Here is a 16,442-nt window from a genome sequence, read left to right as displayed (position 1 = left end):
AACAAAAGGGAGCTAGATTAATTAAAGTGTTTTGAAAATTGTCCAAATTCTTCTTCGCTTAGTAAAAAAATACTAAATGTATGCCTAATTTTAAAACGAAATTTACCTTATTATTTTTCTTAAAAAGTATAAAAAAAAAACAGGAACTATTTCCTAGTCTGGGCATTTCTCAGATAGAAATGAGGATGTGTAATTTTTGCAACACCATAATTGAGCTGGTTCCTTTCTGTTAAATACAACACTCTGTCCATACATCTCATGCCTCGATTCACAATCTAATTGTCGCATATTTTTCAATTTACAAAATGCTCAAAGAAGAGTCAGGTGGTGCAAGAGTTTAAGTATGCTGCAGAAGTATTTATTATTTGAAACGACCCAAATGCTCAGTCAAAAAAAAATCTTAGTCCTAGCTAGATTAAAAATGTACAAAAGAACAATAGCTCCAAATACTCGACTCTCTGATCTATTTAATCGCTATTTTGCTGTATTGACATCAAGTTTTGTGGTAAAAATATAGTTTTCTGTGGGAGCGGGGATTTGCCACCAGCTTTTGGAAATTACCCATGGCAACATACAGTCAATGAATCCATGGCTATGAGCAATAGGACCATGATAAACATTTTTTGAGGAGTTGTGCCATTCACTTCTGAAGATGATAATGGCTAGAGTGGAGCTATAACCCTGTTGCTTTAAGTTACTGACCCATACCGTTTGTCTAATATCCGATCTAACATCTGATTTCCTGGCACATTGGGTGGGAATTCGAAGAAATCAACTCAAAGACCAACGCGCGCGCAGGGGCGGGAGCGACAAATCGAATTTCCCGCTTTCCGCTGAGCATTTTTATTGGCATTTTTGAATCAGGGGATATTCGACGTCACCAAACTTGCAGCCAATCGCAGCGCTCTTTCACGAAGGTCATCAACCAGCAGCGCTTGGGTTTTTCCTGGCCCTTCAACGATTTCTGTTTACATCAGGCTCACGCTTTCAGGTCCAATTACTAAATTTCTGACAGTTTCCTTTATTTTAAGCCTAGTTAAGTACATCCAACTGTTATCGAGTGATTTATGGCCAACGTGAAAGTGGAGAACATGAATACTTCCGGAGGAGACCTGAATAAAAGTGGAGGACGTGGTGGTGGACCGGGTAACCAAAAATTCAATAATGCCGGCTTCGGCGGCGGCAAAGGCAGAAGTCGTGGTGGTGGAAAGGCCGATGGCCGAAATTTCAACAACAAGGTGAGTTATTGACACTTTACTCCCATACAAATTTCATTCAAAGGCAAATCCAGTACTCACCGCCAGTAGAGCTTGGCACTGTGGGTGCGCAACCTTTGTCGCAACTACCATGTGGAAAGCTATCTGCAAGGAATTTCAGCCATTGCTCATCAAATCTAGACATTTTCATCCGTTTACTTTCTCAGAGACCAACGTTTCATCTCATACAAATACCTCCCTGCCCGGGTTTTGCCCTGTGCTCAGTGGGTTTTATCAGAGATAGTTAGGCTACGGCACCCATCAAGTTCCCAGAAAACCCACTTTTTCACACCCTGAATCAAAGCTTAGAATCATTTTATGGGAAGATTAATACTGAGAATCATTGAGCACCACTTGTGTTTGTAACTCATGTGTGAAGTTATTTAGGGAGCATCCCTGATGAAGGGTGTTTGTCTATTGGTCGGTACTAGTGACCTTTTCCAAGGATCACAGAACCATGTCATTATACTAGTTTATGGTGCCTCAGATCGTTGGGCGCAACCTCCTTTGTTCATTCGACCGGTGCTTGGATGTCAGTGTGGATCTTCTAGTGCACGCTGTACGGTCTGAAAACCTAACCTAACTTCAGTTTTCTACCGACGAGAAACGCTACGAACCACTAAACCAGGCACAATTTCAAGAATTCTGATGAATGTTTTCTTTCAACAATTTCTTGCAGAATACGACTGCGCCAAAAAATTATTTAAATTTATTCCTTATTTGCACATTAATGTTCTCCTGGATATTATAGCATTGGTCATAGGAAATTTGAACTGCCTGCTCTACGGGCTTTTTTTTTTAATCGGAACTGCAGAGGATCACTACGGAATGCATCGCTCTTTTGTTCCGTTCAACTGGCGCATTCCAGTGGAAAGTGTGGATTGCTCTTCTGAGGTGGGTTAGGCCGGTTGAACTGTCTTGAACTGCAAAGATCCTGATCCATCGCGTTCCACGGATGAAAAAAGCCCTCTTTTAAGAAATGCAGATTCAACTGTAATAAAACATATACTGCAGTTTTGGTATACTTTTAACCGAGCTTTCCCTCCAGCTCTATTTTGTCCAAAGTTGTAACTGTGTGCAACAGCTGAGCTGAAGCGTTAAAGGTTGCCATTATGTATTTTCATACCACAAGGTATGTTACATACTTACATAATATCAAATGTGCAATAAAATTTTAGTAGATCATGGGTTTTTCCGAGTGGGAAATCTTATAAACATTGTAAAACGTTAGTATCCTAGTTAGGAGTTGGTGCATGAATCGTGCTCCATGTAAAAATGCGATAAAGAAACATACATTATCCATATTATATTGATTAAATCTGCCCCTTATCCAGTGGTCTACGGCAATAAAGAACAGGATTTATCCACTGCAGATGGATTTTTGACAGTGAATCCATTTTTATTGTGTGCTATGAAAATGTATTTTCAAGATGCGTGTGTTATTTATGAAACTTGTATGTTTTCCAGGGCCCTGGTGGACCCGGCGGACCTGAGGGCAATGAGCAAAGAGGGGAGAGAGGTGGCCGTGGAGGTGGACGAGGAGGAAGAGGTGGTCCATCTGGGGAAAGATTTGCAGAGGTAAGTCTCCTAAATACTCTGCTGCCTTTTATAAACTATTATCTTATTGTTAGCCAAATTGTGTAGTTTTCAGGTCAATTTCATCCCCTCGCAATTTTGGCATCAGTTAATTACCTAGATGGTAAATCATTTCGCATGTATTTATTTATAAACTAAAGGGATGTTTTACAATAAATTAGAGAAATAATGGGCCTGTTGCAAACTTTTGCTAGAGCAAAAATGAGAGTTGTCTCTTATTGGAAATGGCTCAAAAATCATGCTGTGCGCATCTACAAAATCTGAAATGCACCCCTAACTTCACAATCTGCATAAGAAATTTGCGTTTTTTTGAGCTTCCCGCTTCAAAAACGATTCGACGGTACAGGTGGACATTTTGTTAGAGGAGTCGTTTCTCCCAACCTCTCTGTGCAATAGGATACTGCACAATATTTTACATGGCCGACGCCAATCCGCCAAAACTCATGTGCCGGGACGAGACTCTAACCTTCTGTGAACAACCTGGCGTGTTTACATTCACGCTTTCCCTGCGTTAATAAAGATCTGTCTTGATATCGTTGGTTATGTTGAGTATTGCAAAACATTCTAGTACGCAAGGGTTGAATGGAATGACTCCTTTAAAAAAATGTTCACCTGTGCCGTGATATTGATTTGGAAGTGCGAAGCTCAAAAAAACGCGAATTTATCATGCAAATAGTGAGGTTGGGAGTGCATGTCAGACTTTGCCAATGCGCTCATTGTGATTTTTGACCCATTTTCTTCAAGAAATAACTTCTATTCTTGCTCTAGCAAAAGTTTGTAACAGGCCCTTTTAAAAAAAACATTTGGTCAGGACTAAATGGCCATTGAGCGTAGCGCTTTCGGCAGGAGGATGCATTTAACAGATGGACACAAAATACAATAATTATCAAATTCTAAGGCTTAACATTTTTTAGTTTGCTAACATTCAGTGCTCCCTGATCTCTCTTTATTCCCTGGGTGATTTTTCTGATCCTTCTGAAGCTCCTACACCTTCTTCTTTCTTGGCAACATCACAGATGGCCATTTTTATTTCACTTGATAATATGAAGATAAGTCAACCCCTCAGCCTCCTACTTTTTCCGCCCAAATTAAAAGATATTGACAAACTAGAGCTGGTCTTATCATTTTTTTTAAAATTTTTACTCTCTCATCTTGTTTGATTCCCATCTCACAACTTGACCTACCACTGTATTTCTAAGAATAAAAATAGTCTGTTCAAGAAAGCAAACTCTCAGGTGTATGAAAAAGGCCCATCTGAGTCCAATGTCCTTCTAAAGAAATGTTTAGCGTGCTAACAAACCCGACCCACCGAATGTCTGAAATTTTATAGATCATACTTAAACTCATTGACTGTAACCGGAAGTTGGTCGCCGTTTGCGCTGCTCAGAGCATGTACTGACTCAACAGCGCAGAGTTTGTCAGTCGACTTGGCAATAATTTATGATTTTTTTTTTTTTTTTTTTTTAGTTTTTCTGCATTCTGGCAGCAATGTGACCATTTTTAGTGGAGTACGAAATTGTAGTTCAATTCAATGACTTATTAGCATTTCTTTTCTACCATTTTCAGGACAGAATCATGGACAAACTGAGGTCTATAAGCGGACCTACGATCGACCTACCTCCTCAACAAGAAAAAGACAAGAAGTTTGGTGGGAACTGCAGGCTCTATGTTGGTAATGCTGGCACCAACTTCACAGACAAAGATCTCGTGGAAATGTTCAAACCCTATGGAGAAACTAGCGAGCCATTTTACAGTGCCGAAAAGAACTTTGGATTTATCAAGATGGTAAGTGGAAAAAGCCTCTAAAGTCTGATATTGTGTAACTAACACCATAATTCTTCTCAGGTTGTCTTTTCAAGTTGACTAACTGATATCTTTCAATGGTGCCAGGTTTTTCTCTGTCGATCAATTACGAATCTTGATCACTTGTGTTTCATCATTCAAATAACTAGCTCATGCAATTTCAATCGCACTCACTCTTTGTTTAGTTTTTTGAAAACTTTAATGTCTTACTATTTTCACTGTCTTGTTCTTTCTAATGGATCTGTTCTATCACCATTGAGCCCATACTTTGGTTTGTCTTACTTTCCTTAGTTATGACAGTGTTATGAGCATAAAAGTAATCGTAAGACCCTGTTTGGAAAGTATCTTGTGATATTTTTGTATTTTTAAGAAAATAATTTAACGCAGGATCTAAAAATTTATTTAAGTAAAACTTGAACTCAAGTTTTCAACATGGAAAGTGATCTCACATTCCATTTTGCACATCTTTTACGTCAAAAGGAGTTCTTTTTAAAATAATGGATTATCAAAACTGTACACATTCAGACAAATTTGAAGGGTAAAATCATGTCCTATTAAAAATAGACCTGATGCTGTTGAAGTACTTCAAGTAATGTGCGAAGGTGGTTTCTTTTGTAGGGCTGTGCGAATAGTGAATTTTTCAAGCGAAGCAAGTAGCGAATAATTAAAGTCAATTATTCACAACTACGAATAGTAAAACGAATAATTTAAACTGACTTTATAAGTGCAAAAATTCGCAAGTATTACAAAAGTCGACAAATAAGTGTGATTAATTTATTTAAGAATTTCCCATTTGCTCCTACACCTGCACAGAAAACAATGAAGATCTTTGAAGATCCCTGGGTGCTGGCTTGACTGTTCCTGCAGTTAATGTATGCATTCCCAGGATTTGCAGGTAACTGCGCAGGCAGTCAAGCTAGTATTTAAGGATCACCAGACACATTTTTAGTATTTCATTTTCTACGGTGTTAATGAAAATGTGTGTATGAACTTTTCCCTCTTTCTGTCTTGGTTATTTAACTTTCAATGTGTGGTACTCTCGGAGCAACCAAAATATGCAGGCCAATAGCAATTGCGCACGCTATTTGTAAACTCGGTAAAGATCAAAGGAGATCCGCCATTTACGATGTTTTGGATGGAAGTCTTGCACAGGTCCTCGCAACATTTCACGATTGCCACCCGAAATTCGTTAGTTGACGGCGCGAATTCGAAATTCGTATCCAGACGGTGCAAGTATTTAAAAATGTTGGTTTGAAAATTCACTCTTCACGACGGTGGAATATTCGCAATTTGCGAATAGTGCGTGAGTCAGACAAAGCGAATATTTGCACAGCCCTACTTTATTGAAATGAAAATTCTGAAAAAACTTGAATAGTGAAGGGAAGGAGCATCAAGATTGGTCCCTCTTCCCTACCCGAGCCAAAAGGTCTCCATATTTTCAGACAAACATCTCCGATTTCATCGGGCTGATGAATCTTTTTTTCTTGCTTTTATTGAAACATGTTTTTTTCTGTTTGACAGGATTTCCGCAGCAATGCTGAGCGAGCTAAGAGGGAACTAGATGGCCAAATGCGAAAAGGCAAACCCTTGAAAGTGCGATTTGCTCCACCTGGAACTATCCTCAAAGTGAAGAATTTATCAGACCAGGTTTCTAATGAGCTATTGGAGCTAGCCTTTAGCGTTTTCGGTGAAGTAAGTCCACCTCTTTTTCTCTGTTTCTACACTTGGATTTTACGTGAATATCTGCTGTGTGAGGATATGCATTGGTCATTTTCAGATTTTAGGATTTCCTTAGATAAACTGATAAAAACTGGAAAGACCTAATAAAATTTGTCACTTAACTTCCAGACTTTTTTGAGTTTTGCTATTAGTTCTAAAATAGACCTTTTAACCCTCACTCCAAGAATATTGAGCCTTTGATGGCGATTTATTTACTTTTGTGTGATCAATGTGGTCATATTGGCAACCTCTTCTCCAAAATTCAATATTTTTGTCAAGTCCCTTCAGCCCCATCAGCCAAATCAATGTCGGCTCTACTTAAAAATTTATATCACCTGCCAAGGATGTGTGTGGATAAGATTCTTATGTCAACCTCCCCCATTGGAGTTTCACAGTAATTGTAAAAAAAGATTTTTATTTTGTTCATGTTTGCATTCCTTAACCTCATGAGAATATTTTCACAAAGTTTGTACGGCTTTAGACACCTGTGTAGTGGTGTTTCACACATTAAAAAATCTTGTTTGTTCAACCTGAGGTATGTTTTTACTGACCCTGTGAATTTTTGCTCAGTTGATAAATTTATCATTGTTTACTTGCTTTTATTTAGGTTGACCGAGCTGTTGTTATATCAGATGAAAGGGGTAATTCAACAGGTGAAGGAATCGTAGAATTCTCTCGTAAACCCGGTGCAACAGCTGCTCTGCGAAAATGTTCAGAAGGTTGCTTCTTCATAACAAAGTAAGTTCATCTCTTATTATCTTGTATGTCTTGTATTGAAAGATTGAGATGCATAATCAAGCACAGCAGAATCTCAATAAGTCGGACAGGCTCGGGACAAGTGATTTTTTTATCATTAGCGGTCTGAGAAATGCTGGGTATTTTTCATCTAATAAATTTTTGCAGGAGAAAATTGGACTAAAGCTAAAGTCAACGGAAATTTTCTTTGAAATGATGCGGCTATTAACAATTGTTAAATGTGCAGGAATGTCTCTGCAGAGTTTTTCTTTGCTCTAACACAAAAAGTACTTTTACTCATAACGTTTTCCTTCACTTTCAAAATTACCAAGACTCTGACAAGATTTTCATGATAAATATGACAAACATTTTACATATTTTCTTGATAATTAATTAAGATTCCTCATTTTTTTCTTTCAGTGACTTGCGCCCTGTAATCGTTGAGCCCTATGAACCTATTGATGACAGTGATGGTCTTCCAGACAAAAATCTCAACAGAAGGAATCCAGCCTTCATCAAAGCGCGAGAGGTACAAATTTGATTATCTCGCACAAGTTGCTTTGTGCAGTGTTACTTCTCTGCATCATGCGTTCCCTTTTTAACTTTCAAAAAACTGCCATGTTTCCTTGTGAATTGTCCAAGTCTTCTTGATTTTAATGTGTGAAATTTGCCGTTGCAAATAATTAGATTTCAAAACTGATGGAAATGTAGGAAAATTGAAAATTTTTGGAATGAGCCTGCTGCAAACTTTTGCCAGAGCAAAAATTAGAGTTGTTTCTTTCAAAAATGTCTCATAAATCACAATGAGCGTATCGGCAAATTCTGAAATGCACCCTTAACTGCACAATCTGTGTCAGAAATTTGCATTTTTTTTCTTTAGCTTCCTGCTTGAGAAGCGATACTACAGCACAGGTGACTCCATACATACATACATACATTCGACCCCTATTCAATAGGATGTTTCGCAATATTCATCATTGTATTTTAAAATTCTCGTACATAAAAACAGCAATTACAGCCATCATACAGGTCAATAACAAATGAAAATATTACAATAACAACAAAACGACAAATTAGCATAACATCATGGCCAACGCTTCCATGCGTAAGCTGAGGGGAGCACAAGGTCAATCAAGTCGGATATCTCTCAACAGTCTCCATGCAAGGAAAATGTGAATGTAAACACGCCGATTGTTATTAGGTGGCTAGAATCTCATCCCATTACACGTGTTTTGGCAGATTGGCATCGACCATGATGAATATTAAGTAGTATCCTATTGAGCAGGAGTTGGATGGAACGATTCCTCTCAGGAAATGTTCACCTGTGCTGTAGCATTATTTTTGAAGCGGGAAGCTCCAAAAATGCAAATTTCTGACACAGATTATGAAGTTAGGGGTGCACCTCAGAATTAGCTGATGCGCTCATTGTAATTTTGGAGGCCTTTTCTGTAAGAAACAACTCTTATTTTGGCGCGTATACGTAGTATACCGCCTTTGCGATCGTTTCGAACCCTGCTCGATACAATAACCGAGTCCCTTAGTTCCTTACCGAAAAGTGACTACCGCGAACTTCTGAGATTTTCCAAAGCGTGTAAAAAGTTTATTTATCCATCAATAATTATGATTTAAAGTTGTTTCTCATTCTGGGGGTCTCTAGTTTATGTGCAGTGAATACCAAGAGTCTACGTTACTTGGTTTTTTTAAAAAAAGCCTAAGAATGCGACGCGCTGATTTAAAATATGCATATATAAGAAGAATCAAGCGAATTGATTCGAGGATGGCTGAGCAGGTCGGCACTCTCGGAATGAGAATTTAACTCCTCCGTTTTGTTCAAAACGTTGCTTTGACAGATCTGTAACCTCGGTTATACTTTTCAAAAGTTGGTACCCGTGCTCTGATAGTGCAATCTGTGTAAGTGCAATCTGTGAGGAGCCTCGAGACTCATTAGACCATTAGCTAAACGTGGCTCATACAGGAATCCACTTACCCTTCTCTTCCCCACGCTCCTGCTCACTGCGTCGGCGTCTCGACGAACAATAGCTAATGACGGTCGCCAAGCGACGATCCTCAGCCCCTCGCCCAATTACTTACGCTTCATTAACCATTTCACCGTCACGCTAGGATTCGTCCAATTTTCAAAAAAAATTGTTTCACGAGTTTTTAGCAATTTTTTCCTTCCTCTCCGTTAAAACACGAATTAAAAGAGGTCTCATTCATAAAAATCGGCCAAATAGAAGAGAAGTTACAGTATTCGAAATCCGAAGAAATCAACAAAACTTCTCCAAACAAAAAATAAAATGAAGGGGGAAAAAAGAAATGTATAAATTACAATTTAATATGATTGACCTCAGAATGTGACAAGCAATTCAATTATAAAAAGGAGAAAAAATTGAGTGAAATTACAAAAAAATTAGCCTCTTGCACGGGGCTTCCTTGTATGAGTTTTGACCTGAAGACAAGTAAATCCCGTTATATTATTAAAACGAAATTGACTCCATAGTTTAATGCCTTAGTTTCTTGAATACAATTATTTTAAGCGCTCGAAAATTTATACCAGCAATTTTACCCATGGGGTGATTTCCTAAGAGCTGATAATATCACGAATTTCTCATAGAGCCCTTCAAAAATGGCTTGCTTTTTGGGCAGCCGATTCGGCCATCAAACCGGAGTTTAAATGGAAGCTGATTACAACACAAAGCTCTGAGAAAAATTTTGAGATGAGTATAGGAACGGTTTGTAAATTACGAGGAGATGCGAGTATTCTGTTCAGCATATCGATACATAAGTATTTTCACACGTAGAATTTAATTTTCACGTCAGGGAGTCGACATATTTTGATTTTTTTCTATTTTATACGGAAAATTTATGGTTTTTCGGGATTGAAATTACTAACAATTGTTTCATGAAAAATGAATGCACCCAAAATGACTATAGCATTTTGACTTTCACATACGTGCACTCACTAAATTGATTGGTAAATTCAAAGAGTGGGTACATCGACCTGGTATATCAAGTTTCTGCGATTTTTTTACGGCAAATCGGTAGATTTTCGGGATGTGTATTGCTTACATTCAATTCATGAATGAATAAAGCATGGACATGGTTGAGCTTCTTTGCATGAAAAGGCGTTTAAAATAACAAAATCAAGACATATTTAATACAATTGCATTTATATCGAGTCAATTTCTTTTCAATAATATAACGGGATTTATAATACCGGTGATTTGGGTATTTTAGCCCCAAAATACCTTTAAATCGACTTTATCTTCTAGGAGTTCGACAGAATTTTTCCTTTCTTCGCTTAAATTTTTCCGTAGCACTTTACTTCAAGACTCTGATAAGATTTTGCTTGAGGCAGATCAAAAAACTTAAATTTGTTCGAATAGCTTTCTAGATTCACAATACACGGTCTCGTCAAGGTGCGTCGTTGACCTTGCAGTGTTGGATCGTGAATTCTCTTGTTGTGCTGCTTGCCTTTTTTGAAATCTCTGTAAATGAAAACTAAAGGGTTTGATATGTGCGAGTTAATGACGCGCCTTATCAACACATTGTGTTGGAGTTCACTGCTTGTTTGCTCTAGCAAAGGTTTGCAACAGGCCCATTAAAGTAATTGAATAGAAATAGAAAGTGGTGTATTCTATCATAATATTAAGAGAATTTTTCTGATGCTTTATGTTGAATAAGATAATAATTTAAACACTTTTTGCTTTAAAAATTGAAATTTATTGATTTTTGAAGTCTCTGGGTTGTAAGAACTAATTTCTTGCTAGTGTTCAAATGATGAGTGTTAGTATAAGAGCTCAGGGTTGCTATCCACAGGAAAAAATAAGTGAACTTAGGAAATTTTAGAATAATACAAGAGTTTTGTCGCTCCTTATTATTCTGTTTTTGACGGAGGGAGAATAACTGCCACAAGAGAATTGTATTTCAAGGTCAGAAAAATCGGCAGGAATCCTTGGCAAATCAGAATTGGGAGAAGTTTGAGTCCTTCCATGTCACTATCTTTTAGTACTGTTTGCAATTAGGTGTGTCTCCGTATTTTGGGATCTATAGACGCTATTAGTGCCTTGTCACAGTCGGTATCGATTGTATCGAATTGGATCCAAACAATCAACCTCATCTTTTCACCCCCCTCCCAGAATTTCACAGTCAAAAGCCAAGAAACTTGAGTCGCATAGGTGTGGCCTAAATCATGGTGGCTCTCATGGGAATTTTCTCCTCTCTGAAACTGCTTTATCCCATCAACTTAACAATACAGGAACATTCCATGATTAAAAAATCTGTCTCTAACATAGCTTTTTTCTCAAACTGGGCAAATTATCTCTGAAATTCTCTAGACTCATGTTGAATAGTAAAGTTATGTTTGATTGTTTGGATCCAGTTCGATACAATCGATACTGATTGTGACGTAGCACTAATAGCGTCTATCCTGGTTTTACACTGGTCACTCTCGTCCCTCCGCAGCAAGATTGTACCACAGACTCTCATTCACATTCTTTTCTTAAATTATGCTTCAGGGCTGAATTATTCGCCAACATAGGAAAAATTTAGGTGAATACCATGGGAAATGGAAACTCTCTCAAGAGAGGCAACCCTGAAAAGCTACTCCTGAAGAGTAATATTCTTCATTCGTTCTCTTTTTGTTTTGAAACTAAACCCTTATGCTTGTAATTTTCAGAGCGGGCCTAGATTCGCCAAGCCTGGTAGTTTTGAATATGAGTACGGAACACGTTGGAAGAATCTGTACGAACTTTTCACACAAAAAGTAGAAACACTTAAGCGAGAGATGAAAGTGGAGGAAGAGAAACTGTCTGCTCAAATGGAATATGCTCGATACGAACACGAGACAGAACTACTTAGAGAACGTGAGTTCAATTTTTTTCTCCGTCTTTTAGATTAATTGGTTGATATGATTTTGCAATGCTATTGTGGCAATAGTTAAAAGGTACGCATTTTAAAATTAGAAATTGCCTTTAGTTTTTCTTTTGGCAGATTCTTGAAGAAGATTTGATTTTTTACAGATGAAAAAATTGGCCATGAACTGAAGATGTTAAGTGCTCTCGAAATTTTGGAAGATTTTAAAGATTAAGGCTCAGCAAAGGACATACATTTAAATAACTTGAAAAGTTCAACTGGTGAAAATAGTTCCCTCCTTGAAGTAGGCCGGAATTTTACATTTCGGCGAAGGCAGCATGACATTGCCTGAAGACAAAAGCTGCTGATCATCTTCTTCTTTTTTTCTTTTTTTTTTTGGCATGTGTGTTGTGTGTCGTACCAGGTGGTTTTAAAATTTCCAAGGAGACACCCAGATCTGTAGAAACATTTTGCCTAACAACAAAACTGCAAAAGAAAAATTTGAAAGAAATTAAGAAGAGTTTAGTGAAACTAGAAAAATTATTGAATGACACATTTCCTGTGTTGTTTTGCTGCTTTACCATGAAACAAACCGGTACTAGGTTGTGCCGGTTCTATTTACTCAGAATACATTAGGATGGGTAAGAAGAGGAAACGACCAGCTAAAACTAATCCACCTCTTAATTTGAATTTCGGTGCGACAGCCGGAACCGCTCGGACGCACTACTTCGGAAGGTTGTCTTGGATTTAGACCTTTTTTCTTCAAGGCCAGGGCACGCTTGATAAACCTGTGCATACTTACTATTCCATTTTTCTTTTGTCTCGAGCATTTGTCATACTACATATTCTCGGCAAAATGGAGCATCGAGGATGCTCTCAACTTGCAGTCTCTCCGCTGTAAATCTTGGACAATAAAAAAAGGTGTGTTCTGGCGAGTCGATCACTACGTTCCTACAATGAGGATAGTAAGGATCTTGTCTAATTTTGAAGCCGTGTAAATAAGATCCAAAAACGCCGTGACTAGTGAAAAATTGAGTCAGATAAAAGTGAACCTGCCCATGTCTTCGATACAGCCTCTCTGGCAAATCTCTGATTAGAGTTTTGAACCAAACACTTCCATTTTCCGCATTCCAAGTATCAACCCATTTGCTGCAGGTATCAGCTCTGATTTCAAGAGGATCCGCCTCTCTCTTGAAACGCCTACGTTTTTCTTCAATCAGGAAGTTCATATCTTGTGAGATTATGTGTTATTTATTGCGGTTTGCCTTCTTCATCTCAAACTTTTCTTTATGCCTTGCAGAATTGCGTCAGCGGGAAGAAGACCGAGAAAGACAGAAAATGACTTGGGAAATGAAATCGAGGCAGGTTGATGAGCTGAGATTGCGTGAGGAAGAATTGTCGATGAGAATGCTGACACCGGAGGATGAAATGCGGATGAGATCATTGGAAGCCCCAGGCTACCCTCAGGTAAAAACAACCTTGTCAACTCAGTCGTTACTGCATCAGAGAATACTAAACTGTTTAAAATTCTGACTTTGGGTCGTCCTAAACTAATCATCCTCAGAAAGTAGTAATTTGGACCATTTAATGAAGGAAATCAGTTTCTTTTTTTTTTGTTCCTTTTTTTCAATCAAAATTAAAATCAATTTAACTAAGACTTTTTTAAATTGAGCACTTAGCCCTAACAAAAGTCTGACCAGGTTCTAACCCATTGACCCTGAAGTGTCCAATCTAAATGTCTTCAACTCCTGTAATCCCAGTTCGCGGGGTCTACCCCATCTTTTAAGATTCCTAACCCTTTTGGATTCATAATCTTTCGATACAAACAATGACCCTTTTGATAGTACGCAGATGAGCAGAGATTTTATTTTTTCATGAGAGTGAAAACGTCAAGAAACCACCGTTGGGTTGTTTTAATACTGACCAGCTGAATTTGTCCTTTCGTTTTCAGGATCAGAAGCCATTCGTTGAAGCTTTCGATAGTCCGAGAGGATTCCCACCAGGCAACCGATTTGACGCAGCCGACGGTCCTGTTCCGAGAGGAGGCGGACCCAGAGGCGAAGGCGGCAGGGGTGGTGGCGGCCGTTGGGCCCCAGCAGATCGTCGAGGGCCTGGGCCTGGTGGACCTGGTCCGGATGATTTCCAAAACAAGCGACGCCGATACTAGAGCATGCGAGATCTTCAAATTCCCCCCCCACATATTCTCCATGTACAGTATTATGCTATAGGATCTTTCATCTAATTTGTACGCCTAGCATGTCTCAGTCAAAGTCATCGAATTTTGCTTGAGTTGGGTATTGATGTATAGTTGGTTCTAGTTAACAAATAGTGCTCATTCTTAAGATTTCAATACCCAGGCGTTCCTTCTGCTGCAAATTTAATCAACATTGCCGAAAGGAAACAAATCAGGGTGTCTGCAGAAGCGAAGAAAAATAGGGGGATAAATTTTATTCTAGCTGCATAACATTTGGCCAAAAAAATCTGGAATTTTTCCTTGTCGTTTGATTTTTCTTTGTTTTTCGAGTTTTGATGACTGCAGGAACAAAATGTTCAAAAATTGAATCTTGATGCAGAAAAAAAAAACTCTTCCACCAATTTAAATTATGTCCAGAACCTCTCCCTTTTTGTTTTTGAGCGTTGGCATCTTTACTGATTGTAAAAATAAAGGATTTTTTTTGTCCTTGTGGTGCGGAAAAGTCAAACCAATTTTGTTTCAGAATCTACAGACACCTTTTGAACATTAAGTAAGTTTTAGCAGCTTTATTACCTCATACTGGGTTATTAATTCACCCTGTCAAGTTTTTGAATCATTTTTACAATCTTAAACTAAACAAATTACATATAAATTTATTGATACATCTCCTATTCTCAGGGGTCTGAATTTGCTTTATATCATGTTTAAGTTGATTAATTAGAAAGTGGTTTTAAAATATGATAACCAAAACGAACCAGAACCAAGGACAATTTTTACATATTTTACACTCAGAAATTTTTAAGAATTCCATATTTTTTCTCCCTTTCTCTATATCTTAATCATTCAAATTGAACGTGTTCTCAAATTATTTCTTATTTCCCTTTTAAGTGCTAAAAGAGTTTTTAATGTACAGTGCTTTTGGTTGCCAGATTATAAACTTTGACTCATTTTTCGCAGAGAAAAAAGTATTGAATTCTTTTTTTTTCCCTTTTTTTTACTTATATCGTCAGAGATACTTCGAGCTGGACTCAATTTCGTGTTGCTTGTGGCAATGCGAAGGGAGAATAAAATTGTCAGGAATGGATTCCGGGTGTTCCTTTAAATCCCAGCAACATACTTAATCAGTGTTTATGCCATAATCGAGCTGTAAGACGATAATTTAGTTGACGGCTCCTCATTGTTTCCATTTAATTTATTTTTTCTTCTTCGTGCTCTGTAACCAATTACAGATTTTTTTTTTACTAGACATAACTTATTTCATTTTCTCACTCTCTTACCTTCTTTTTTTATATTATCCTTCCATTAATCTTCGCTGTGAATGTGTTTATATTTATTGGACTTTATCACTGGAAGTTAAGTCACTCGAGACAGTATCTTTTGTACAAAGTCTAGTTCAGTAAGGTCAGGTTTGATTCTATTCAATTTGGAAGTCTGCGATAAAAAGATAAAAAGTTTTTTGAGTAGAACAGAATTTTCTTATTTGTTTTCCTCCTGTCACAACTAGTTAGGAAACAGTATCCTTAAACAGCGAACATTTCCTCGAATTTTTTTATTGACGGAAAAAGTTGAGCAACTCATTGTAGCTCTCTTTGAAAATTACTGACAAGGGAGTGTGTACAATTATTATTGAGAATTGTTTGAATATAGAGTTTGGTTTTTCCGTTTGTGACGGAGTAATTTCAGATGATATGCCCTAGGTCTGATCAAGTGATTTAGCTTTAAACTCCCACCAGTAAATAGACGAAGGCATTACTTGGTCTTTACGATTTTTAGTGTAATGTTCTTTTTGACGTCGTATACATTTCTAAGTTATTTTATCCAATCAATGTATATTATCAAATGCCTATCTAAGCATAATCAGACCTCAAAGCAAGTTAGAGTAATGCACCTTCACACTAAGACTCAGAACAAACTTACAACTAACTGCCAAGTAGGTAGACCTGGGATTCCATAGCAATTTTTGGGGAGTGTTCGCTGCTTAACATCAGAAACTCTGATAATTGCCAGAGTTTACGCCCGAGTGAAATGTGCATTTTTGGTTGTTATCATTCTTACTAAATTAGAAAGTAAAGTTAATTTTTATCAATAATATAATCTGCGACCTACTTTTATTAGAAGGTATCAAAGCGAGAATCGCAAAATGGTAAAACATCATAGCCTCAAGATACCTCATTTTAGCAGATTTACTTGCGGCATGATAATTGAAGAATATCAATCATAGGAATCATCTTGAAGGAAGACAGAAAGAAGAAAAAGCCTACAGTCTTGTAGATTTGCATTCCCTT

At 37.7% G+C, this 16,442-nt stretch overlaps 1 protein-coding gene across 1 annotated transcript; it reads left to right on the top strand.

The window, feature by feature from the left end:
• Window positions 1-937: 937 nt before the first annotated feature.
• Window positions 938-15,628, top strand: LOC109039851 (hrp65 protein). Its single transcript, XM_019055531.2, has 9 exons — window positions 938-1,238; window positions 2,724-2,834; window positions 4,419-4,637; window positions 6,177-6,347; window positions 6,982-7,112; window positions 7,530-7,638; window positions 11,788-11,974; window positions 13,264-13,430; window positions 13,915-15,628. The coding sequence occupies exons 1-9, from the start codon at window positions 1,068-1,070 to the stop codon at window positions 14,128-14,130; spliced, it is 1,482 nt and encodes a 493-aa protein (XP_018911076.1). The 5' UTR covers window positions 938-1,067; the 3' UTR covers window positions 14,131-15,628.
• Window positions 15,629-16,442: the final 814 nt, after the last annotated feature.

The sequence above is a fragment of the Bemisia tabaci genome, chromosome 5 (genome assembly GCF_918797505.1).
Source record: "Bemisia tabaci chromosome 5, PGI_BMITA_v3".
Taxonomy (NCBI): domain Eukaryota; kingdom Metazoa; phylum Arthropoda; class Insecta; order Hemiptera; family Aleyrodidae; genus Bemisia; species Bemisia tabaci.
This window is presented reverse-complemented; position numbering and strand designations above follow the sequence as displayed.

What these genes read in the sequence shown, in the direction of transcription:
- LOC109039851 (XM_019055531.2), top strand. Translation starts at nt 1,068, where the DNA reads ATGGCCAACGTGAAAGTGGAGAACATGAATACTTCCGGAGGAGACCTG. An exon ending in CTGGGGAAAGATTTGCAGAG is followed by an intron (nt 2,835 to 4,418) that starts GTAAGTCTCCTA and finishes TACCATTTTCAG; the next exon opens with GACAGAATCATGGACAAACT. An exon ending in CCTTCATCAAAGCGCGAGAG is followed by an intron (nt 7,639 to 11,787) that starts GTACAAATTTGA and finishes TGTAATTTTCAG; the next exon opens with AGCGGGCCTAGATTCGCCAA.